At 37.2% G+C, this 27,032-nt stretch overlaps 1 protein-coding gene across 1 annotated transcript in view; it reads right to left on the bottom strand.

Annotated features, from left to right (window-relative positions):
* The window catches only part of LOC119789031 (AP2-associated protein kinase 1-like), a 44,092-nt gene extending 22,651 nt beyond the window's left edge, over positions 1 to 21,441 (bottom strand). Inside the window, exons 1-15 of the mRNA XM_038293782.1 lie at positions 20,431 to 21,441; positions 14,797 to 14,915; positions 11,738 to 11,846; positions 10,055 to 10,197; positions 9,230 to 9,351; positions 8,061 to 8,142; positions 7,686 to 7,818; positions 7,476 to 7,579; positions 5,413 to 5,495; positions 5,083 to 5,243; positions 4,551 to 4,672; positions 4,022 to 4,354; positions 3,778 to 3,911; positions 2,075 to 2,280; positions 1,050 to 1,139 (exon numbers count right to left, since the gene is read on the bottom strand). Coding sequence (XP_038149710.1) covers positions 1,050 to 1,139; positions 2,075 to 2,280; positions 3,778 to 3,911; positions 4,022 to 4,354; positions 4,551 to 4,672; positions 5,083 to 5,243; positions 5,413 to 5,495; positions 7,476 to 7,579; positions 7,686 to 7,818; positions 8,061 to 8,142; positions 9,230 to 9,351; positions 10,055 to 10,197; positions 11,738 to 11,846; positions 14,797 to 14,915; positions 20,431 to 20,593 — 2,104 coding nt within the window. The 5' untranslated portion in view covers positions 20,594 to 21,441. The remainder of the gene's footprint in view (positions 1 to 1,049; positions 1,140 to 2,074; positions 2,281 to 3,777; positions 3,912 to 4,021; positions 4,355 to 4,550; positions 4,673 to 5,082; positions 5,244 to 5,412; positions 5,496 to 7,475; positions 7,580 to 7,685; positions 7,819 to 8,060; positions 8,143 to 9,229; positions 9,352 to 10,054; positions 10,198 to 11,737; positions 11,847 to 14,796; positions 14,916 to 20,430) is intronic.
* Positions 21,442 to 27,032: the final 5,591 nt, after the last annotated feature.

Here is a 27,032-nt window from a genome sequence, read left to right as displayed (position 1 = left end):
TCAGACTCATTTTGAATTGATATTAGGTTGGTACAACGTTAAGTAGCTTCTGATGTAGTTAAGCTACTTTTAACACATTTGTGTAACTTAGCTTGCTATAATTCTTTAGGTGGTAGCTTTGGTGTAGTGAAGCTTAATTTATTGTTAAGTAACTGATAGCTTAGCTCACTACACTGGACAAGTAGCTTGCCCAACACTGGTTAGCGATAGGGGTGTGCAAAATAATCGTCATGATGATGCATTGTGATTCTAATTTTCGTGATCTATTGCATCGATTCTTGACACCAAGTATCGATTATTAATTTAAAAAAATGAATAAATAAAATTGCATGAATGGTTGGCAAACATCAGCCAAAAACAAGTGTAATACAACTTCCAGTCCAGTAGATGTTGCTGCAAATATGTTGACGCACGCTGCCTTGTGTCACAAGCATTTCCGGCAGCGGGATACTGTGCCGAGTCATTCAAAAACAAAACATGGAGGAGAAAATATTGCAATGCATCGCAATAATTCAAGTATCGTGATGCATCGTGATAGAATCGCATCGTGGCCTGTGAATCGTGATTCGAATCGAATCGTGACTTCTTTGGCAATATCCACCCCTAGTTAGCGACGATGGATACAAAAAAAAAAGAGGTACTTAAGCGGATTCCAGAAATCAATCAGTTTTTGTTACTTGGGATGTCTGTAACATGTGGTGGTGCGCTGTCACAAATGGTTCCATTCAAGGTGCCTAGTCACTATTTTTCCGTGTGTGATGTGTGATCATATACTACTGAGAATTGCATAATTGTATCTTCCTGGCCTATTGATGGAACTGTCGCCGTATCCTAAACCTTTATCACGTGTTGTACTTCATATGGGGCCCACCCAGACAATGTTGCTTATGGGCCTATTGTTGTGTCGTTACACCATTGATGGAGACGTTTCAAGTTCTCATCTCTGGACTGTCACTTTACATCAAAACACAATTTCAAAGCAGTGAAGGATCTGACGGGTGCAGGTCCAAAATTATAAGCAAGTAGAAAATACTGGAGTTTGTAAATACCAGTCCCTTGAGGAGTGTTTTCCAAAGAGGCGGTCTGCAGACCTGGAATCAGCTCTTCAGAGGAGGCTGTCTCAGTCTCTGATGGCATATCTGTCATTAAAGAAAGAAAATATGAATTTAATCGTTTTGTTAAAGTAAAACTAAAAAGAATTTAACCTTAAAGGAATAGTACACCCAAAACATGATTAGCCTTCATTTTCTACTCACCCCCATGCTGAACAACACTCTGGAGTACTTTTTTGATATCTCAAATGCATCTGGAGATCTGGGAGGCTTCTTGCTGTCTGCTGACATTCAAATAATGGAGGTCTATGGTGCCCGAGGCAGAAAGGTCCATAAAAGTCCACAAAAAAACGTGTCAATATTCCTCCATACTGCTCGTCCAATGTATTCCAAGTGTCCTGAGTGGGTAGCGTCCATAATTTACTCGAAACAAAGTCATTTAGAATGTTTTTAGAGCATAAACAGTAGTGTATAGGATTTCCTAAAAGCGCGTTCACGAGTCTACGGAAACCGCGGCAGACCAAACCAGACGAAAGTGCGCATTCAGCTCGGCAAAGAACTCATGCTCTTCCTCAACACTGAAGTCCTCAGACATTTTTCTTTCGTTGTTTCTTTCTTTGCACAGGTAAACAGCACATTTCTTCTTCTACGCTTGCATTATCGGCAGAGCAGACGCTGAATGTGCACTTTCGTCTGGTTTGGTCTGCCGCGGTTTCCGTAGACTCGTGAACGCGCTTTTAGGAAATCCTATACCTTTCTGCCTCAGGCGCCACAGACCTCCATTATTTGAATGTCATCAGACAGCAAGAAGCCTCCCAGATCTCCAGATGCATTTGAGATATCAAAAAAGTACTCCAGAGTGTTGTTCGGCATGGGGGTGAGTAGAAAATGAAGGCTAATCATGTTTTGGGTGTACTATTCCTTTAATGATACAATGCCGTCTTTCAGTTCCAATCTCAAATCAGTCCTGTATAGCATCAGCATCTGTAGCATCTGAACCAAACTCCATGTATAAATTCTACCTGCAGTATTTTTGTCATCAGTTTTGAATTCCTCAGCTGTGAATTTGGAGAAGCTGTCGTCGTCAAACGGGTTCCAAGCTGGCTTTGAGGAGATGTTGTTGGAACCAGATGTAGAACCAGGGGTTGTAACTTTGTTTTGGTCCTTTGTTGGATCGCAAACGCTCGGCTGAACAGGGTCAACTGTGTTTTGTTGAGATGCAGGTGATCTATAAGAAAAAAATAAAAAATAAATAAAAAAATCTAAAAACAGATGTATATATAGTTTCTGCCCATTTTGCTCCATGTGCAAACAGGTATTTGTGAATGTCTCAACTCAACTAAAGTTGGTATCTGCATGGATAGGTTTGCACAGACCAAACTTTTCACGACTGCATAGGAGGTGTCTCACTTAGCTGCTCGGCTGGAATGTAGCTCTCCAGTGTTCATAGTATTCAACAAGAAATCAAAAAATATTCATACTGAACCATTTTAAATGTCACATGAACAATAGCTGGCAGTGAATCATTGCTCAGAGCAGCCAGTCTTAAAGACCCACAGCATCTCAGCCTCTTTATTTATCGCCCCGACAGGTGTGCGGCTGGTGCTCTTGTAGAGAGGAAACAATGCAAAGCACCCAGCTAGACTTTGTTTCTTTGATTTTTGTAAAGCTAGAAGTCGAACTCGTCAAATGATTCCATGACAGTGTGGGAGTTGATGGCATTTGTCATGAGAAACAGGAATAGTAATGATCAACCATGAGGGCCGAAATGTCTATGCAGACGCTGTACAGCTAACAGTGTGAGCACAGTCTGCGGAGGTTTGTGTGAAAGGCTAAAAGCTTATTTTGTAGTGTGACATATTATAAAAAGGTTTGATTAAATTATATTACTGAAACAATAATTTAAAACAATAGTTGTGAGAACAGCTGTTAATTATTAACTAGAGGTTCCATAAACTTTAAACAGGTGTGGGTAGAGGAACTGTTTCTATCAGCATGCTTATACCAGAGGTTTATATGTAGGCCATTAATTGATATTTCACTTTTTTTTGGCTGATATTAGATCAATTTCTACTAATATCAGATCAGGACATTCCTAGTTTCTAAAATGATTTTGTAGGAAAATTTTATACTTAAATTTCAATTTGTGCATTACACTAGTTTTTTCCTCATATGTATATATGAAGAATACTGTAGAAGTTAGGACAGATATTGTATAAACTATGTTTGCATTTTACACTAATTATAAAAAAGTATAGAGATAGGTGTTTGCTCAAATATTTGATGGGTTCAGGAATGCCTCTTAATACACACTTAAAGATAATACATTCTGTACTGTCGGAAAGTCTGTTAATATCCTTAAATGGTGCAACATTAATAAATACAATAGATGATCTCTGGTAATTGTTTTATGTTATCTTTGGAACTAGATGGTTTAAGTGACAGGTACATTAGTTAACAGTAATTCTCCAAATAAACAGGGGTTTCAATTGTGTGTTAGAGAACTGCACACAACAACAACAACAACAGGAACCTGCTCCTTATGCTTGGTCACACAGTACCAGGTTTAGATGGAACATTTTTTATCCAGTCTGTCTGCATGATTCGATTCTTGACTCTGTAAAGTGCCTTGAAATTACATTTCTCGTGAATTGGTGCTAAATAAATATATTGAATTTAACTGAATGAGGCTTTGAAACCTTTATTTCATTAAAATGGCACTTACTGACTGACTGCATCGCCTCCATTAGCTCCTTGCAGTGGCTGTGTAGAGTCAATGACTGGGGCTGCAGCAACATTTGCTGCTGCGTCGCTCGGCAAACGTTTGTCATCTCGGTCCTCAGATGTCGCAGGTGGAGTCTGGTAAAAAAAATAATAAATTAAAAATAACTATACTATCAAATGTCAGCAAATGTAATGTATGATGAATATGTAAAGTCCATCAGCTTTAAAGGATAGAGGTAAATTACAGTCTGAGCTGTTTTTTGACTGGTCTCAGTGGGAACGGATTCAGTTGGAGCTGGTTTCTCCTGCGGCTGAGCTGCTGCTGGTTGCCCTGGTGTCGGTTTGCTCGGCGAAGGTGGAACCACTGGCTGCTGAGCCTGAGCTGGCTGTTTTCGACGAGCTGGGCGCTGAGGCGCCGCCGGGCTGGGCGGAGTCAGTGCTTTCTGTGTGGGAGCAGAGCTGACCACAGACGGAGAGGCCTGTTGCTCGGATGTTGGCTGTGCTGCTGCTGCAGCGTCTGCCCTGGCCACTTGCGATGCTGTGGTCTCTGCTCCAGCAGCTGCAGCTGGCTGAACACTCTGATGCACAAATACAAGGCACACAATTTGGTTTCACTCAAGAAGAAACAATCAGGCCTGGTATATTCAAGAAACAACATATCTACATAATCCCTATAAAATGATGAAGACGATTTATTATTTCCAACTGTTTTTTCTCACAATAGGAAAACAAAATTTGGATTTTCAGGATTGAAATTCAGGACTGCACTTGTACCTGCTTCTGCAGCACTGCAGCCTGACTTGAGCTGGTTTGTGTTTGAATGAAGGGCTGAGCTGACGTCTGTGCCTTCTGGGACTGGAGAGCTGCAGCTGGTCGGGAGAGGTTTAAACTGACTCCTGCAAAATGGATACACAGCACATCACTCAACAGCATCAAGATCATTTTCCATCATGCACAATTGTACAGTTTCACATGAAGCTGCAAATACTGAAATATTCACATTCATAGTAATGGAAATCTCTAAAGGAGAATCAAATGATCAGTCAACACCTTATAACTCGAATCTGATATCAGCTGAAGCAGAAACAGAGATTACAAAAAGAAGCAGAGAATAATTGCAGTGGATGTTTGCTTTATACTTTTAAATGCATCCCTGTAAACACTTCATCTGTTCCTATTAAGAACCACAGCACATAACTTTTTTAAACTGATGTTGGAGGATTCATGCATCTAGATAAATTTTGATAGAAAATGTTTCTTGTCATAATAATAATTAAAAAAAATAACGGCGGAGTAAAGCACGTACCCACAGGCTGAGCTGCAGCCCCAGAGAGATTAGCCCGCTTGCGAGGGGTGAGAGCAGCAGGCTGAATGGGAAGGATCCCAGAGGCCGCCTGGGTGTGAACGGCTTTGGGCCTCTGACGAGGCGTGATGGAGGTTTCAGTGGTGGGAATTGGATCTGTGAGTCTGATGAAAAAAAAGAAGCATAATTCTCTTTAAATTAATCATGCAAAACACAGTTAACATAATTGTATAATGAGTATCAGGATATGTATTAACTGGGAGTAATTAGTTCCACAAAACGTGGTGTCACTACAGCTTTAAGGGTATTACAAAGTAATGAGGTCATGCTTGCCTGGACTTAGTCTGGCTCTTCTTCGCTGCAGCAGCTTCGCTCGCTTTGATTGGCTCAGGAAGTGTGGAAGGGATTGAAGAATTCTAGTTTATGGAGGAAAAATCAAATCTTGTCAAGGAAATCTGGACAGAACTTACATAATGAAACCAAGAAAAATAAAGGCTATTGCCATTCATTGAAGACTTTTGAAGCTAGATTTTAGTAAAAGGTTCATAGTATAAATCAAGATCTGATGGCTTGGGTTGTATGAAAACAGTGTTTTATGGAAACCTTGTCCATTCTTTCTGTAAAATGGTTAAAATAGCCAAAGTGAAAGTACAAGAATATGTATATGAAAAAAAATTCTATTTATACATTTTTTTTTTTTTTTACATGAGCAAATTAGCCTCAAATAAGCAGATAACAGGATCACTGGATGACTCGAAAGCCACAACCTAAAAAAAGGGTCTTGACATGTCTTCTTAGAAAGAAAGGATTACAATTAATAATATATAAATCTGTCCCTAGTAACAATAAATAAATACTTGCTTTATTCAGCTAACTTTAATTGATGGGTCTACTTTTATGTTAAAATACTTTAGGCAGGTAGGGACCAGAGATTTTCATGTTGCCTGTCTTCGTGAACTCATCGGGTGTTTTAGTTAATTAGTTAATGTGAAAGCCAAAAGGCACAGCTTAAGATTAACCCAGACATGTTTAAGTAAAGCTGATAATTAAATGTAACTGATTTAAAAAGTCAAACAAGCTTTAGACTAATCCATTATTTGTAAGTTTGAATACCGTTTGCCATTGATGTGGTGACACTAAATGTAAATACTTGTTGTGTCTGGCTTTTTGACATTTTTTGAGCGAGTAAAGGTTTTTTTAATAAACTGAAGTGGTTTCAAAACTAGTAGAATATATATATTTACTGGCTCTTTAACACAGTATAGATCATATTGACCAAATTCTTCCTGCCATTTGCTGAACGGTCCTTCATAATAAATCCTCTCCTGGATGCATAAGTTCCAGAGGAGCTGCTGAGTCTGAGGACTGAAGATACTAATATCTATTAAGAGGATTTAGCCTGCTGAGGTTAGTGAGAGGACTGGTTTGCAGATCCAGTCTCCAAAATTAGCTTAAACCAAATGCTACTTTACATTTATCTATTTAATCTAAAGATCCTACAAGATGCTTTTTCATCATCCAGGTCTTGAATATGTGCCGTGTCGCATAGCGTTTTTTTTTACTAGGGTAAGTATCACACTCTGCTCCAAAGATGAGGATCCTCCAGAGATCCAACGCCTGCAAAAGAGCAGACACTGTGCCAGTCAGAGTGACTTTCCAGGCAAACAAAACTGTTTAGCAGAGACTGCGCTCCAGTCGACAGAGGGAGCCATGGGAGCAGAGATAAGAAGCTGGCTTTGGAATATCATAAGGAACTCTGTAGTTCTGTTGAGGCTATTCTGGTTTTAAAAGCTGGAAGATTAAAGCTGGTTCTGAACCCTTTGTTTGCTGTCCTTGTTTGTCCTTTCCTCACTCACACTAAGTTAAAGATTATAAATCAGAGTTAGACACATGAGAATGATAAACTGTTGATAAATAACTGATAATGTATTCGACTTTCTAGTTAACTAAAAGAGTTAACAAACTTAAGCAGTGTAAAAAAAGATAGCATTCACCTTACTTTTAAATCAAGCAGTGAATGTGATAAAAATTGCTTACATGCTGTATTTTCAGTGAAAGATCACTGATGGCATACTGCCCTCTACCTTCACTTCCTGTATAAATAATGAGTTACACAAGTGTAGAACTAAATAATAATGTAAACCTGAGGATATTTTAAAAATTCAAAAAAACGGGGTAATTGTATATTGCAAAGATGATTTTGAGATTAGAAACCTTTTACAATAATTTTTAAATTCTGCTTCGGTCGCTGGCTCCAGCCTCCAGAACCAACTGGTAAGATCATAACTGCTAAAAACTTTTAACAAAATACTATAGAAATCCTAACCTATTCGTTTCAGACATTTCTTTCCAGAACTTGTGCAAAATATTTGTTGTAGAGAGAGACAGAGACTGACCTTCACATTCTGAACAGGGCAGGTTCGCTGAGCTAGTTTAAAAGCAAAGTAGGACACCTGGTAAATATCAGGTCTTTTGTCAGGGTCTGGCTCCAGCATATACCCTAAAAAAAATGTGTAAAAAAAAAATCAAAATACAATAAAAAAAGAAGGAAATAAAACCAAAAACTCTGGACTAAGAGCAGTGGATATCATTTGACAGGTACTAACGAATGAGGCAATGAAGATCGTAAGAGTAGCGAGAGTTATCTGGAATAGTGAAACTGCCATCACAGATGGCCACCTGGCTTTCACCAAAGGGGAGGGTGAAGAAGCACAACTTGTAGAGCAAACAGCCCAGCGCCTGGAGAAATAAAAAAAAAAACCACATGCACACCCAGGGACAGAACAGAGGGAATTAAGTCCAGAAACATAATTCCAAAACCAGAAGCGCAAAAAAGATTCCTAAATTATTCAACACAATTAGACCCAATCAACATGACTAAGTTGTCGATTTTATGGATTCATTTATAACTGAACATAACGCAATTTAACAGGACAGTGATCAAGGTGCTAACACCACAGAGGACGTTCATCTCTGCTCACCCAGATATCCGCCTTTGTGGTTATGATCTTATTGTTGTAGAGGTTCACCATTTCTGGAGCTCGATATGATAGTGTGGTGTACCTGAGGAGAGTTTTAAAAAAGAAACATACGAAATAATCATGACAATGTTATTAAATTGCAATAAAAAAAAGCAGCCATGCAGGAACAAGTTAAAGGAAAGTATGCCTGTATTTTGTCACAGTATAACAACAAACTTTAATGTTTTTAACTGGGATTTTATATACTTAAACAACACTTAAGCTGCGTTCACACCAAATGCAGAAGGAGCAGCAAAAACGCGTCTGCTGCTTCCTTTTTGCTGCTTGTACCAGTTTAGTTCTGACACGCGGCTGAAGCAGCTTTGCTGCTCTGGCTGCGTGGTGGAAAAGTGGGCCTGACGCGCATTGGGCAGAGCTACCCTATCCTTTCCTTGCCTGGCAGCTATATTTGCTGTGATCAGTGGGAATAAAGTAGTTTTAATATGTTTTTAAGTGGGAGAATCCACCTGAAAACCTAATCTGTGCAGTCAGTTCATCCAGATTACCATCAATACTATTTCTGTCGGAGCCGCTCAGTGCGCTTTCAGTAGGAATCCTATTCAACAGCAGCCTATGGTCCGGTCGCCTCCTTGCGGTTTGCATCGGCGGCTGGAAAGCGGTTTTCATGTCTGTAATCCAAACTGCAGGCACCAGGATAATAAAAGCGAACATGTTTTGCATTTTAAGTTGATTTAGATGTGTTTGTCTCCCTGCCAGCTCCTAGATCAGCTTCTCTGATTGGTTGATGCGGCGCATCAAGCAGCAAAAGCTGCTCAGACACTCTGCGTCTGCTGCTCAAAACTCACTGCAGGACATTTTGCTGCGTCTTGACGCCCATCAACCATTGACTTTGCATTTAAACTAGCTGTTTCTGCTGCTCCTGCTGCGTTTGGTGTGAAAGCAGCTTTAGCATATAACTGTATATAGGGAGGAAATGAAAAAAAATATAAATATAGGTTTGCATCTTTACCAGCACATTTTTATACCCTGACATGAAATCCCATCTAATGCCTTCAGAAATCAATAAATTAGTGTAGTCTCTGTAAAAATCATTAACTAAAATAAGTCAACATAACTTACAAGAAGAGATAATAAAAAATAAAACATTTAAAATGTTAAAAGGCACAAACTTTTTGATTTCTTCCTCTACAGCTGCCACCCCTTCGGTCTGTGGGTTTTGGAACTTGTTGGTGGCACTGCCAAAGTCACACAGCACGTAATGACCTTTGTCATGCAACAAGATGTTCTCCACCTGTAGATGCATGGACAGTTTGGGTTTTTCTAAACAGAGATCCACAAAACAGAATTTAATCTTTGCAAGAAGTGCATTAGAGATAACATTAGGTAGATTTAAAAGCCCCCAAAGCTGAGAGATACTGAATGAAAATCTAATACTTTTATTACTGCAAAGCAATGATAAATAACAAACCTTCCACGATTAATTGGAACAAACCTCAGCTGCAAAAATGATGCGTCTCAGTTTATGTCAAAATATCTGAGAGAGGACTTAAAATCAATACAGCTTCATGGCTCTATGGGCAGCAGGTGAAGTTACTTCAAGCTCGCTTAAAAGTTATTCTCATCTGCTCTTAGACCAATGAATAATTAAAGGAAGTTTCCTCTCACACCAACAGACTTATCATTGCTTTTCAAAGGATGTTTCAGCAGGGTGATGCATAGAAGGAGCTGCTAATGGTAGCTGATCACAATTACATTGGATGTCATCTCTCTAGGTACATCTCTGTATGTAGTACAGAGTTGTACATTACAAGCCATTTACACATTAAAGTCCACAGAGCTCAGATTCACTGTATTTAAGACTTCACCTTGCCAGCAGTGTTTCCTTTAGGGCTTAATCAACGGGAAACCAAGTCTGTGTTAAAATAATTATAAAGCTTAAAATAAAAACAACGTCGACATGTCAGAAAAAAACTAAAAGTGTCTAAAGGCGTCACCTTGAGGTCTCTGTGGACGATGGGTGCCTTTCGTTGATGCAGGCGAGATACTGCATCACAGGTGTCACAGAAGATCTGAAGCACCTCGGACTCCGTGAAGCCAGTCTGAAGTCTCTGATTCATCAGATTCACCACCTGCCCCCCTGAAAACAGCATTTAATGATGTAGATAACAATTGTTCAGGCTTTCTAATTAAAATCTGTTTGTTTTGGCTACATCCATACTGACACAATAGTGCCTTGAAGTAGTTTCCCTGTCCTTTCCTGATTCAGCCCCTCTCCCCTTTCGGTTTTGTTTTTCAACATTTAGAGACTTCGCAGCATTTATTTTGGTCAGAAGTATTGTATTTATGGTTATTTTCCCTATTCCAGAGTTCATTGTCATTATGCAAATAAATTGCATTAAAATAAAAAGCCATAAAGATCTGATGGAATACCTCAAACCTCCCACTTCCTGGTCAAGAGTGGTACTGTTTACAACTTAGCTGCGTACCTCAGCTGTTGTGTTGTTGTCCTCGTCATAGCTGCCTTGTGGTTTAAGAGCAGGTTTATTGCCAAAATATCATGCATATATTAATACCAATAATAAAGAGGGAGATTTATTGGAAGTGTCCAGAGATGCGATTATATGAATATGTTTTTGTATTGTACCACATCCACGCTGATTTTATCTGAAAATCAGGAAAATTTTTGTTTTCCGATTATGGATTTCCCAGTACAAAACCAGGTCAAGACGCATCCTATCTATAACATCCTATCTTTGTGAAGCGGGATTTTCTGCGGTTACAGCGACCAAAACAAAGCTACGGAGCAGACTGGACATCAGGAGCACACTTAATGTGTCATTGTCTCCGATTATGCCTAGATGGGACCGGCTTGTTTCGGAGAAACAAGCTCAGGGCTCCCACTAATTCAACATAACTGAGTTTTATTTTTATGCAGTTTGTATTTAATTTTATGCCAGTCGTATCATTTTATTTAATCGTATTTATCCCCCCCACACTTTAAAGGCCAGTCCGTAAAAAAAACTGTCTGACATATTACCGGTCCGTGGCGCAAAAAAGGTTGGGGACCGCTGATTTAGAGTACAGAAGACAGGTGGATAAAAGGTGCTAAGGTACCTTCAACACAAACACTACCCATCAATTCTGAACATAACACTACCAATAGTGGTGGCAGCGTTGTGCTGCAGTGTGACAACGGTAAACATACAAGCAGACTTACAGTTAAATAAGGTTAATCAAAAGCATACTCCTTCCCATATTTACATTTAGAGCATTTTCATGGAGTAGAATGACCTACTCAGAGTCCAGCCCCAAAACCAATTTTAGAATCTTCAAGATTATTGTTCAAAGATGCTTTTTTTTTTATCTGATCTGACTGAGACTGAGCTACTATGTAATGAAGATGTTTCACTAATTTTAGATCTAGATATCCAAACCTGGTAGAGACATTTCCCTAAAGACCTGCAAAAAGAATAATAGTGTCTACAAGAATGATTTTGGAATGATTTTAGGAACCTTATAAGATTTTTGTTTCACTTAGTTTGCCACATAACCCAACAAATACTTGAAAAAATGAAAAAGCTAAATGCTTTTCAATCTTAAGCAAAGCATTGCTCATATTAAATAACACCTGAATCTAGAGTTACAAAGTAATCAAAGATGCAAGTATAACCCTTTACCCTTGCAGTAGTCCATCAGTATGAGAACCTCCCAGACGTCTCGGGATCCCATAGCTGTGACACTGGAGTCCAGATAACCAACGATATTCTTGTGGCCGACCAGGTCTTTCTGCAGGAGGAAAAAAAATAAAATAAACATACACAATCATTAATACAACAACACGCACAGATAACGCACAAAAAACCTGCTAGAATAGCCGTCCACTTCCTCTCCAAATTTACTCCCAATTGAAACGAACTCCAGCTTCACTACACTGCACTGCAAACTTCTTACTCACATTTTCAACAATAGGGTTGAACAATTTGATCCAAGTTGAGATTATTTTTAACCTGGATTTGTGTGCTAGCTTCAACTCTCTTTTCCCATCTGTGTGGCAAAAAACCCCACCATAAGAATATTACTGCCAAGTAATGAGCTGGAGTGAGAAATTTAGGGTTTTACTCGTGCTCTTCTTCATCTCCAGCTTCTCCCGGGACTCGGTCGTAGGGGCAGCAGTCTCAGCAGAGACTCCCAGACTTCCCTCTCCCTGCACACCTCCTCCAGCTCTGCTCTGGGAAGCCATGTCAACTAGCTGGGAAGCCAGCTAGTTGATTTTAATGTGACAAAAATGGAGTGCTTATGCAATTTGAAATTGGGTTTTATTAAAATGTAATTATATTGCAAATGCAATTAATAGCCCAGCCCTAATCCACAACAGCACTGAGCAGTGTCCAGACATCACACCTTTGTCAAACTACAACAACATCTATGGACTTTAAAACTACTTAACTTTTTGTTTTTGGGCATTCGACTATTTGTAGAAGTTATATTCTACAATAGGTGGGTATCCTTAGCACAGAGAGGGTGTAGTTGTACCTTATATTTGTGGATTTAATGTTGAGCCGTTAGGTTTTGATTACCTACGTTAATATCTGTATATCAGTAGTTGATCTAATGTGAGCAGTTAATAATGTCGAAATATGCATATGCTGTGATCGTTCGGTTTCCTGTTGTGATTCCTGAGTAAGCAGCAGCCTTACAAGACACCGTCAATTCTCTCATTATTATTAAAGTCTTTACTGTGCAGTTCATTGAAGGGTGAAATGGAGCGGATGTCGTGTAAATTAGGTTCAGGAGTGTCATTTGTAAAAAAAAAAAAAAAAAAACGAAATCATGTGACATAAAAGAAACATGTTGACATAGTTTTTAGCTAAAGATGTGGGGATAATCAGATGCAAGCTAAGAGCTGCAGCTTGAGGCTATTCCCTACAAAAGAAGGTAAGTCAGGAGTCTATTAGGTAATGAAAAAAAATGTCAAGTACTACAGCTGGAGGTGAAGCACAGTCTTTGTGTGTGAGAAGAGTGAAAGAGAGAAGCAAAGGTTAAGGAAGCAGACGTAAACCGACAACATGTATGATTACACTGAGAGATGGCGGATGATAGAATCTGGCTTGTTTGTAATCTCAAAAACCATTGCTTCCTTCCTTCCTGTGTTCCTTGCCATAAAGAATGCAGAGTCCTGTACAAACTCTAAACTCAAAGAAGGCTTTCAGACTTTTCCAACATCGCCATCCAGTCAAATAGTTTGGACATGACATCACAGCATTCATGTCTATTTATAATCAAGTGAAGCATCACCATTAATAAATGGGCCAAAAATCAACAAGATAACACTGATTAAAATGTTTAACTCTCAGCTTAGCTGAGTAGTTTTTTTTTTTGGCTAAATTCTTCAGTTTTATGGTATTTATATAGAAATAATGTTAAAAGGTATTTTGCTCAAACAACACAACTCCTTTTAAAGATCTTTGCATTTTTCCAATTATTCAATTTCACAGCTGTTGAAAGTAAGCAAAGGCTGCAGACGTTCTCAGCTGTTCTGAGATAGAGTCAGTTTATAGTAGAGATTTGTAACTTTCACAGACACGGATTAAAAAGGATAAAAATAAAACCTTTGTCCATAGCTACATACATTATTCAAAGAGGTTTTGGATTCGGTCAAGTGTTTAATCAAAATTGGGATTATTTGGATCGTTGCATCAGTGGCGTGTGGGGAAGCTGAAGCTTCCATTAGACTTTTAAACCGGACAATAGTTTTGAAAATCTGCCAAGATTTCATTTTAGAAAACATCCTGGAAGACACTAAAGTGGCCATTATGGTTGCCCAGCTTGAACTCTATTGAATATCTCTGATGGTATTCAAAAACATGCAGTTGCAGCAAGCAAAGCTGGGAAAACTGATGAATTGCTGGACTTTGCTGGTGGGGAGTGGGATAAGATTACCTAGGAATGCTGCGGGAAGCTGTTCTGGCTATGAATCCCATTTGCAGCATTGCATAACAATTAAAAGGTGTCTCTAGTCATAACATTTTTTATTTTGACTGCAGCATTAAACAAATAAAGCATTCAGTATTTAATTTGGAGAAGCTTTTTGTCATTTTAGTTTTATGGAACTATGTCTTTTTTATGTTTTCTTTAATATTAAACTGCTGCAAAGTTTATTTTATAGGCAGCTATACGCATGAGCATAACCATTATTATCCTGAATACCAGGTTACTGCATGAAAACAGCTTAAATAGCAGTCATATAATAGAAATAATAACAAATTTTATCCTCAATGTGCTTTACACTTACACAAACACTCAGTGAGGTATGGTTCCTAAAGTCTTTTTACAGAGCTGCCAGTGAATATGCCTAATTGGCTGAAAGTTTGGAAACATGGTGCCTCCCCTCCTCCACCAGATATTGCACACTGCCAGTCAGCTGGTTGAAAAAGGAAACCATATTGGCTTTTTAAACTCAATAACATTAAATCGTTTCATAAATATTTATTTATGACCTGTGTTCAAAGCACAACATCAGTACTTAATTTTTTTTTTTTTTATACTCAATGTGATCATTCTGAGATAATGTAATACAAGCTCATTTGTACTTTCTCTGTAATACATCCAGCATCAGTAAAGCATCCTGAATGTATTTTTCTCTCTAAATACTTTTGTCTTTGCCATTGTCTGGATGTGTGGCTTTAACCAACACAAAAATCCACAGGAGCAAAACGCAATGAACAGCTATACTCACCATAATCTGAATCTCCCGTTTGCACACCTGCAAATCATGCTCATTGTTGACGTACATCCTCTTCAGGGCACAGCGCACTCCCTGGTTTGTTTTCACCAAGAACACAATCGCAAAGCCACCTACAAGAACCAAAAAAAGAAAGATTTGTCAACTAGATATCAAGCCTTGAATGATTGAAATCATGAAGCTAAATTTAGAGTTAAAATTCAGGGCCAGATTTACAAAAGATTTCAGCTTAAAATTAGTCTTTGTGAAAATTCAGAATGAGGCTGCACATGAAAGCTTTCAGACTGCATCTCTGTTCTGGTAAACGAGCCTCTTTTTGCCTCATTACATCAAACAACTGCCAGTGTCTGTCCCTTACATCAGAGCGGAGGATCAGGACCACATGGTGCTGCCTTATAGCGCTATCTATTAGTCATGTCATTGCCGGAGGGTTAAAGTAAAGGCCTACAGTGAGGCCTATCCATCTGGTACGGCTCAGGCCACATATTCATTGTGCCGAGTTTAGCTGTGCCTCTGTCATCGTTTTCAGACAGATACTGTCAGTCTGCATGGTGGATCTTAAATGACAGTTTAGGATATAAATACGATTCAGATGCAAATAACCAGGTAAAGACATTTCTATTTTGAAATAACCAATATGTCAGAGATCATACACAATACTCAGAAATGGTAAAATATATTTTGGTCACAAAAACAAACAGAAATACAGACTTTTTAGTGACATTTTAAATATGATTTTAACGTTAAATTTATCTCCATGGCACACTCAAAGCAAAACCAAAACAAAGGATTAAAAACCATACAAAGAAACCCTTAAACTAAATCAAATAATATTTTTAAAAGAATATTTAGGGTTTTGATGAAAACTATTATGGGCATATGTTTATATGTAAGCAGGTAAAAAGTGTTTAAAAACAGAATATTTTAGTGTATGTTTCTCTTCTTATGTTGTTTGAATTCTTCATATGATTCCCTGTCTGTTTATTTGCATTTTTGTTTTTCTATTTTTGCTTTTCTGAATTTGCAAAGAGTCAACAATTAAACTAATTAAAGGGGAAAATGCAGCCGTTATCCTTTTAGTTCCAGATAGGCTTCTATAGTCCAGCATCAGCATTTTCACCTCATGACTCTGGGTTAGAATTTGCTTACCACTGCTCGTCAGTGTGAAAATGACGATATTTGCTTTAGACATTCATTTCAAGAGGATAAAGCAACTGCCTGGCGCCTGCTAGCATTCAGCTTTGACCCATAATTGCAGAGTAAGAAACTGTGGTAGAGCTTTGTTTTTAAACACTTGGGTACAATAGTTTGAGATCTTTGTGGTGCTTGTGTGAGACAGACGCTATAGTGGTGTTGAGGTATCTGACTCACAATGACAAAAATACTCCTTCACCATTGCTGTGTTTTTGGCATGCAGGGGGCAGCAAGGCCTTGGGGTGGTGTGAACACAAACAACATACAAAAGAAGTTTTTTTGTGTGTCAGTTCAGGGGTTGACGTTAAGGATTTTTACCACTGGCCCGACATTCACATTTCATTTGCCCAGAAACAATTTTTACTTGCCCAGTATAATGTTTGATAAATATAGTTCCTAATATTCATTTTTGAATATATATCAATGAAACATGTTTGTTTTTTAAATGTTTTTTGTAATTCAGTATTTTTTAAGTTTACAGGTTCCTGGTGTGTGTATGCATGCGTCAGATAATGAACTCAAGCCCACATTACCATGTTAACATGCTCTTCAATCCTACCTTCACATTCTTTTCAAACTAAACTTTGCTTTAAACTGTTGTGTGCTTGGAAAAATATAAACTGTAATGTTAAAAGCTAAAAAAATTTGACAGGTTAAAAACTTAAGATAAATCACAAGACAGAAGTCAATGTCACAAATGAATAACTTTAATTTTAAGAGTCACGGTATGTTTATACAAAATAATACTATTAATATAATGTGACTTTTCTAGAGAATCATTATACATAGTTATTTTATTCAGGGTTTCCACAGTCTTACATAATTTCAGAATTCCTTGACTTTTAACTGACTCAGGATTAGTTTTCCCTGACAAAATAAATGCAGCCATTTGACGTTTTGGTAACTACATCAAAATTACCGCTATGTGAACAAAAATCATGCCATCTGGTGGAAAATCACCCGGCTTTTTCAAATCACGCGAGAATGTGTACAAAACAACAAAAATGGCGCGGCAACGCGGCAATCGTTTTCATCGAATGTCGGTGATTTTAAAGTAATTTTGAGTGATAAATAATTTTTTTTGCAATCATTGCTCTTGCCCGGCGGACAAATGCAATGAAATTTGTACTATCCCTACAATAAAAACTACTTGCCCAGGGAGATCGGGCGATGGTTAACATTGAGTCCTGTAGTTACTCTATGAATGAGGGGTAGTATGCATCTTTTCCCTTCACAAATGAAATCCGCTGACTGATAAAAAGATAACAGGTTGCTTTAGTCCAAAAATGATATGGTCAACCCTGACCTAATTTAATTAGCAAATGCTTCGATTGCCTTGCCTAGTAAACTAGTACCACCTGCCAGCAGCCAAAAGCATTTTTGCCTGAGAGTTTGGTCTAGCCTTGAACAATGCCCCAGGCCCTAGAACTGGCGGGCCAATCACAACGCAGAGATGTGTTTTGAATTCCTGGATGCAAAGCAGGCGGGGTTTTGAGGGCGTGACGACAAAGCTGCGCGATGCTGGAGAAAGCACAAGGAGGGTGGAAACAACTATTGAACAGTTCTCGTTTGACTCCGCTTTGGAATCAGTTTTGGAAGGATTAGACTTGGGATTTTAGTTGAAACGTGAGCAGGAAGAGGATCTACGCTCATTAATTTTTGAGAAGGACGCATTCGCCGTTTTACTGACAGGCTGTTTGTTTACACCAGGGGTGGGCAATTCCAGTTCCTGGGGGCCAGAATCCTGCAACTTTTAGATCCATCCTTGCTCCAACACACCTGAATTAAATGGCTCGGTTACCTCCTTAGTATGCAGTCACTTCCTCCAGAGTCCTCTCAATCATCTAATTATTTGATTCAGGTGTGCTGAACCAAAGACACATTTAAAAATTGCAGAATAGCGGCCCTCAGGAACTGGAATTGCCCACCTCTGGTTTACACTCTCCCACCAGCTTTCTGGCATACTACGTCACAGTCAGTTGCGCTCATTGGTCAGAGCGTTGGCCAATAGGCACAGACATGGTTTGAAAAACAACAGGTTGTTCTCAACAATCTTCCGATTTCTCATTCATCGGGGCCAGACTAAATTACACATTTAATCTCACATTTAGTCTGGTTTATCAGGCTAGAGATTAGGGCTGCAACTAACGATTATTTTGAAAATCGATGAATCGGCCGATTATTTTTTCGATTAATCGATGAATCGGACACAAAATATTTTTTTTATATTAACCTCTTCATTCCAAAATAAACATTTTAGACAGAACAAACAAGCACACAAGTACAGGTTGCTCATTAACTGTACTGGTGCAATATGAAAAATAAATGTTTGTGTTAAAACTACGCAAACTTACATGAGAAATGTAGCTGTACATCCACAAAATATAGGCTACTTTGTTTCATAAAGCGCAAAAAGAGACAGGCATTTTTGTTTTTAAAAGCCCCTAAGGGGTTCAAACAATAGCCCCCCCCCATTTCAACAAATGAGGTTTTTTTAGACTAGAAGAGTTCTGCCTTTTAAGACAGGAAAGTATAGCAGTTAAAGTTGCTACTTGAGAAAATCCTGAACCCTAGAGATAAAAATAGCCCTGTGATTCAAATTATAAATTGTATTTGGAATAAAAATGAGAGAACTAGGGGTGCTAAAAAACACATCCTCCAAAGACAGATATTTACATGGGAATGTGGCAAATAATGAATTGACATATTACTGATCTTGCTGGATTTTATTCTGCTTTACTTCCATAAATTGCAGGATCTTCTTTACTTTATCTTTGCCAGAAGATTTAAACTTTAAAAGCCTTGCCCTCATTATTTGCAAGTTAATTTATTTATAAAGAAAATATAAACGCTGCTTAAGCTAATTCAAATGAAATTAAAAGTAAAATAAGAAGCCAACCTTATCACTGTCTGTAACCTACTAACAAGCTAAGGAAAGCATCAGATGAGCTACCTGAGAAACTAACTTACGTTTCCCCACTTTAAAATGAAAAAAAACACGGTTACTCATCCTGCTGATCAGCTCTCTTCACTGCCATTGAAGGCTCCAACGTGTTTTCTTTTCAGGTGCTGCGTCATAACAGTGGTGCTTCCGTGCCATGTTCATTTGTTTTTACAAAAGTTGCATGTTACGACTTTTTTCACTTTACAAAGCGCAGGCTATTTTAATTATTGTGATCAATTTGCGCCGTCAATCCCGGGGCATGCGCGCTTCATTTGCAGTCTGGACGCTGAGGGTAAACTCCTCACTAAAATCCTGCGGCTCTGACTGCAGCGCTGAGAGGGATTCTTGTGGGAGAGGGAGAAAGGCGTTGGGATGGGGGAGGCGCCCCACGGCAGCAGCTGCCGCTGTAGGAGAAGAGTAGGAACGATACATGCTTTCACGTAAGAGTCTCCAAAAGCCGCCAGTGACACCGTAAAAAGTCGCCAGATTTGTCGCTAGTAGCTTTTTTAAAAAATAGTCGCTGGAGGGGTCTGAAAAGTCGCTGAGTTGGCAACACTGCAACTGCGGCGCTGACTCGCTCCGCCATATTTTTTTTTCTTCCCCGGGATGATGGCGGCGGCGGATGACGCATTAATCGCGCGACACAACTAATCGATGATTAAATTCGTTGCCAACGCTTTTAAAGGTCGATTTTTATCGATTTTATCGATTCGTTGTTGCAGCCCTACTAGAGATTGCCATTAAGGAGGACAAATCCTGCAACACTTCTTACATGTGATATCAATTGGCCATTTCAGATCCGTTGCGTAATAATGCTTACTTTTGTATCTGATTCAAAGTTATCATAAAGTGCTGCATTAAAGGGATAGTCTGTGTTTTGTTTTCATACGTCTATAAATTATTTCTCAAATATTTAGTCTTTGAGAAGACTAAATATATATAAATATAAAAGTAACTGGTTGTCAGTTGCCTTTTGTTGCTTCTTTCTGTATCTCTGCTTCTGTCTCCTTAAACTCCAGTTGGCCTCAGCAGATGGACGCTCACACTGAGCCTGGTTCTGCTGGAGGTTTCTACCTGTTAAAAGGGAGTTTTTCCTTTCCACTGTCACTACAAGTATGCTTAGTGTGAGGGATTGCCCTTAGTCAATGAGTCAATGCGATCAGCTGGTTTAACTTTGAATCAATTTGACTGTATGATCAGGTTGAATTTTAAAGTGCCTTGAGATGACATGTGCTGTGAATTGGCGCTATATAAATAAACTGAATCGAATTGCAATATCTTAAGACTTATCTTTCCTAAATATACTATTTTATTATTATTGTCATCAAATTAAATTATGACCATTTTATTTTTTGCTGAATTTGGGTTCCTGGCCAAGGCCCAATTAAAAAAAAACTGCCCCTGATACCTTTGCCAAACAAAAATAAATAAATAAAGAGTAAAAACCTGGATCAATAGATGTGATCTGGGCAGTTCAGTCTCGGTCTCACCTTCAGCAATGATCTCCTCTACGGTGACTTGGTGTCTCCCGACCGTGAAGGCTCTGCCAATGAAATTTCCTCCGGCGTGACTGGACCCAGAGCTGCTGCCCCCTCCTCCAGAACCAGGCCCAGAGCTCACCAACTCCCGACGGGAATCAAAGAACTTCCTCATGGTGTCGAAATGGCAGCAGGGAAGATGCTGTTCCTTCGCCCTCTGATGTGCAGCGATATATCAGAACCTCCGCTCCCAATGTAAACTTCTCCACAGTCTATTCTGGTCTCTCAAAAATATGCAAATAATACCTCTATTTTTCCTTTTTTTTCTTTACTTGTGGTGATGATGTGAGATTCTTTTAGGGAAATTTCCCATTTGCCTGCCAACACAAGCCAGTTGGTAATAACTAGAGCTAGCAGTTATGTAAGTGTATTAAACCGCCCAGGAGGTTAAAGCATCTCCGGGAGAGAAAAAAAGTGCTCCTTTAACCAGCAAGCCAGCTGTTCATGGTCGGCTGCTGAGGAAAAATAGCTCCATCTCCATCTCGTCCAGCCGTTACCGAGCTAGCTCAGTGCTAGCCGCTAAGGCGCTATGACATTTCGTGTAAGGTTATCCAGGTTATACTCTGAAGAAAATGTCTTCAAACGAGATGTATCCTCCGGGTAACTGCGACAGCGCGACCTGAAAAGCTGTTCCCATCCTTCAGGAAAGTGCAGCGAGGGTTTGTTGCCTCATTGCTAACTGTCCGCGCTGCTATTTAATTGCTTCCTTTTATATATAAATATATAAAACTATATGGTTTCCGCTCGCTGACGCCTTTAGCGCGAAGCAGCCCCCGATAAGCGTCGAGTTGAACGGTGACGAGTATGCGTCTCTGGTGCAAATGTGTAACCGCTGCGTCTGTCATCCGCTAAAACGTTACTAACTAACTGAGGTTTCGACACAGGCGTCTAATCTCTGCAACCACAGCAATCTTTGGCTGCCAGCATTATCGCAACATCCTAGCTGTTTCTGTTGACGCGCGCACTGACATCTGGGTATTGTAGTTTAGAGAGGCCTGTCGCCCTTTTTTATTACAAAAAACATACATGAAAAAAATAAAAAACATTAATAATTACAAACATATACAACAACAAATTATTTTAAAATTTCAAAATCAAATCTATATTCTAGGGTTTTAATTCTTTAAGGAGATTCTTTAAGCATTTGAACTAAATTTTAAGGATTCTATATAGATATTAATAGAAGATAATGAAATCTGGAAATTAGTTTTTTGTTGTAAATATTTGGAGGTGTGAATATGATATTTACCATAAATAATGATAAAAATAACTATTTACAACATATTAAAATTCTGTTTTGTCAAGTTCACATTTCTCCATCCCAAACAAAACATCCTTATCTGTTAAAGTAATGTTAAGATTATTATTATTTTTTTTTTTTTGATGAAAAAAATTGACATATCTCTCCAGAATATTTTGCTACAATTACAATCCCAAAAAAGATGAATAAACTTTTCTTCATTGTTTTTTTTTTAAAGTACACATTTGGTCAAAATCCCATTTATATATTTTTATCAAAAATAAACATTATTAATAATTTTTATAAGAAATTTCTCTTACTTTATTATAGTATTTTTTTTTTAAGGAGCAACCAAGTCCACTTCCAATTTATATTTTCAAAAGTGTTGGACCAATAAAATATACAAGCTGGTGAAAAAACAACATCTTGTAATAGAATATTTCTTAACCTTTTGTTGGTTGTTTTCTTACTTATTAAAGGACAATCATAATCAATATAAATGGAGTTTGGATCAAAACTTGGCACTGAGTAAATCTGACGTGTGGGTAAAGATGATAAAAGCTTTAATGACCCACTAGGGATTGCGTCAAACACAGCAGCATATTCTTTAGGAGTAACAGGAAATTGGAAAAGTGACATAAAGTCAAAATAATACAATAAATGACCATATGGATTTAGTAATTAGCTTACAAGTAATATTTATAATATTTATATATAAACAATTTTCTATAAAAGATTGTCTTATTTTTGTATTTGGCCTGTCGCCCTTTCGTTGTTCGATGCCGCTGCATCAGGTCATTTGGTACGTTCACGTCATATACATGTATTAACATACAGTACATACGGAAGAGGATTAGGGCCACTAAAAAAAAAAAAAATAAGTTAACTGATGTTTACATTTTATTTCAGTTTAGTATGGGAAAAAAAGTCAGAATTCTGAGATTAGAGTCAGAATTCTGACTTTTTTCTCAGAAGTCTGACTGAATTCCAACAATGAAAAAAGTCAGAATTCTTAGATATGTTAAAGTGAAATACAATTTAAAAATCAGTTAACTTTTTTTTTTTTTCCATTGGCCCTAATCCTCTTCCGTAAGTACATATAGTATATATAGTTTCAGAACAGTAATTAACCAATGATAAATTAGTCATTTTTCTTAGTTGATGATTATTTACTATTTACTTTGTTAAAATGTATTTACTTTGTGCATCAACCTTGTTGTACACCTTTTTTTTTTTTTTTTTTTTACAATATAAACACTTTTAGTCTGTTCTATTAATATTGATAGATGTTGTTATATGTGAAACTCTCTCCGCTTGACTTACTTTGGGAGACCAGCTGTATCCACCAACAGTACTGATCTAAAGGCTGAACTATTTTCCTTGTTCTTTTGCTGTGGCTTGCAAAGGCATTTGTTCCTCTTTTTTTACATTTTCCATTTTTTGTCCCTTAGCCACATGCCTGTGTTTAGTTAATATCATTTTTTTTTTAAGTGATAGATCAACACCAAGTCGCACATACATTATCACAGTTTAGGGAGCACTTTTAAATCCATAAAATACAAAAAGCATGAAGGTTTGAAGGAGACACAGATAAAGAAAATAAATAAAAATGTCATGAACATAAATCTAAATGTACTATGGATAGGGGGTTTTAGACAGGACCCAACATGCTGTTATGGCCCCTTTACGGTAAGCATACACTAGAAAATATTGAAATATAGGTATACATTTTTCTTTGAAATCACTACATGTACCATTATATGTACAGTAATTAAATGTAACATTAATGTTTTCAATACATCATTAGATAATCCAATGTACCATAACATTTTGTAAAATATTAAATAACACGTATAAATATATCTTATAAATGATCACATAAAATAATGAAATGCAGTTTTTAAATAATCTAGTTTAAATATACATTTCCATATTTCACTCTGTTTTTATTTATATCATGGCGAAGTCATCATAACATTATTTAAACTATTAAGTGGTTGGGATAAGGGCAGCTTCCCAGGGTGATCTAACTAAAAAGAGTTTCTCTTTAAACGGACTCCAACTTCCATTGAAGCTGTAATTGGCTGCTTGTCACTAAGACATCACTATTGTTTCAGGTTTTCTTTGCCTCGGTATTTTCACTGATAAAGCCAGAAATAACCTCAAAGATTTTTGAGCAACTGCAGCCTCTATATAATCACTAATCACCTATGGAAGAACTTGTTGATTCTGTCAGGAGTCTTAGGCAGGTGTGATCACACCGGACCACTGCAAGCTCTCTCATAAACATATTAGAGATACTTCAGAGGAATTATGCATACCTTCAAACTCGCTTTGTATGTATAATTTAATGTATAAAATGTATAATGTTATTTTAAAAAGGCTGATAAAAATCATTCACGTTTTAACTAATATTTTATTGATTTCTTTACAACAAACTCGATCTGTAACAGTTGAAAAGTATTGACACTCAGTATTGACAACATATCTACTGATTTTTTTAAGGCCTTTTGGTAAGAGATAAATTATTTATCATTTAACTCATATTTGGAGTGTATAAACAGAGTCCACTATCCCAAAAAATCAAAGCTGAATTGATTACATTATTGTTAAAGGGTGATAAAGGAAAGCTTAAGATAAAGGTTCTTTTTCCTGAAAATAGATCACTCAGGACCAGCTCTTTAAATAACACTTCATAATGTATATGCAGTAAATAACTATGGGACATGACAACAGATTTTGATAAAAATTGTAACCTTACTCAGATCAGAGAAGTTGCTTTGAGTTACAGAAGGCGGCGCTTACCAACCGTGCAGTGGGCCCCGATAAAAAGTTTGAGAAGCATTTTATACATCTCCAGTCTGCCATATCATCACATCATTACATCATACACATTTGCAGATGAGGAGACATCCATGGCTCAAGCCTTATCAAAATATTACACTTTGTTGTTAGCTGAAGGACACTTTTCTCATTCCATTCCCAAATCTTTGCCATGTACAAAATGAAGATGATAACTGTATATCTGGACAGAGGAACTGTCCTAAATAGATAAACTACTGGGGAAAACATTCATTCTGACACACAACAGACAGGTAGTATTAGGGTGTAATAAACTCACACATCATCAATGATAACTATCCTAACAAGGACAATGAGGATATTTTACAGTTAATCAGTGATGCCAAATCTCACCAACACTATTCATTTTCTATGTGCAGCTATTTGCTAATTTTGAAATAAATGACAAAGATGTAGAAAGTATATAAATATTTAATACTACAGTAAGTTTAAGAAGAGTCAATTTAAAGATGATACAGTGATTTCTCAAAAAAAAAAAAAAAGAATTCTTCCAAAGGCTTAAATCAAATCTCTATTTTCTTTTCTGAGGTTAATATGAAGGGATTGTATCTTAAAAAAAACAATGTGAAATGCTCCCCATATGACAACAGTAATACAGGCATGATGTCGATTCCTGTCAAGAGTCAATTCAAATATTTTGTAATCAGGTTAATAAAAAATGTGGGAACAAGACAATCCAAAAATAAAAATGACAGACTTGAAGAAATAATAAAAAAGATCTCAATCACTAATTAATAGAAGACTTAACTAATCTGGGATTTAACATTCTGTCAAAATCTAAAGGTCTGTCCTAATTGGTGTACCCAAGATATTCCTTGCATATCAGTTAACATAACACCAAAAAAGCAAACTGTATAATTGATCAATCTATATGGCAAAACCTAACATTCACTTTATTAAAAAAATGAAATAAAATAAATAAGTAAACCATGTACTAATATGATAAAGGGGAATTAAAAACAACTGACTTTGAATCTATCATTTCAATCAATTGCAAAAAAGTCTTTCAGTTTAAAACTGATTGTTAATGGTTCTTATCCTCAAAAATTTTTTTTGATGAAGTTGGAAGTTTGTAATTACTTTAAAATTTGATTTTGAGATTTCTAATATGCTTGTCCAGCTTTCTAAATATCACAAGCAAGTATCTTAATATTAAAAGTTGGTGTTTCTCTTTACTTTTAGGCCATACAGCCCCACCTTGTGGAAAGATAGAGTTATTACCACGAGTAGAAAAAAGGCATATTCATTCAAAGTTGGTACTGACTGACTGACTGACTGACTGACTGACTGACTGACTGACTGACTGACTGACTGACTAATTCATTCATTGAATCCAAAATGGGAAATTATCATGTGGTAGCAGCAAGACAGAAATAAAATAAATACAAAAAATAAAACAACCCAAGTAGTATTCTTCTTTAGAGGGAACTATCCTTATCCACCACCAGTGTAAGAAGTAAGAGCCAAATATATATGTACCGGTACGACAAATATGTAGAACTTACCGTAAAAACCTATAGTTCACATAACTGTATTGTCTAATACAAATTAAAGTTTGAAATTCGCTATGAACAAGAGTTAAAACATCATACGGAGGTCTCTTTCAACACATTATAACTGCAATCAAATCAGATGTTTGTGAATGTGTTTTCGGGTCTATGGAAGAAAAAACAATAGAAAACTTTTACTTTTCCCAAGTTATTAAATAATTTTGGGAAGAATTACAGAACTGGTTGAAAATTTCATAGATAGAATGTACACACAAATATTTTATGACAGTGAGAGTCTACAGGATGAATTCTGTAAAATGGGCAACACAATTATATTTATGGGTAAATACCACATTCATAATGGCAAATGGTAAATGATTAAAAATGAAAATGGTGTGATGTGGTGAACTTAACTTTTAATAACAAAATATTACATTTAATTGTTTAATGGTGTATTAAACAATTATTTTAAATTTAATGGTACATTTGGTTTTTTCTAAAGATGTTTCGACACCGTAGTTTTTGTCAATTCTGTTGGCTGTGGTTGCAAGCCGATATAAATGCCGTTCTTTTTGTTTTTTCTATTTCTGTATAGATATATTGTGTCATTGTTTCCTCTTTTTTGTCACTTGTTAGTCCAGTTGCTCAGACTTTTGAACTGTTGAATCTCATTCCTGGCTTATTGCAATAGATTTCTTTCTGATGTAAAGTGATGTACATCTTTATTACATTATATACCATAAAGCGCTATAGGGATTTCATTATCAGCAACTTATAAGTGAGAATGGCAATAAAGGAGGGAGACATTGAGAAATACAGATCTATGCAAAGAACATTTTGAGTGATAAAATTGGGCATTCATACCACTTTCCAACAGTTGAATGACAGCTTTATTGTGTGGCATGAATGTTTTCTACTTTCTTATTTTTTCTACATGGTCTTTTCTGTTTCATTCCATTTAC

This window comes from Cyprinodon tularosa, unplaced genomic scaffold, assembly GCF_016077235.1.
Source record: "Cyprinodon tularosa strain WSP-4 unplaced genomic scaffold, ASM1607723v1 ctg33, whole genome shotgun sequence".
Lineage (NCBI taxonomy): Eukaryota > Metazoa > Chordata > Actinopteri > Cyprinodontiformes > Cyprinodontidae > Cyprinodon > Cyprinodon tularosa.
This window is presented reverse-complemented; position numbering and strand designations above follow the sequence as displayed.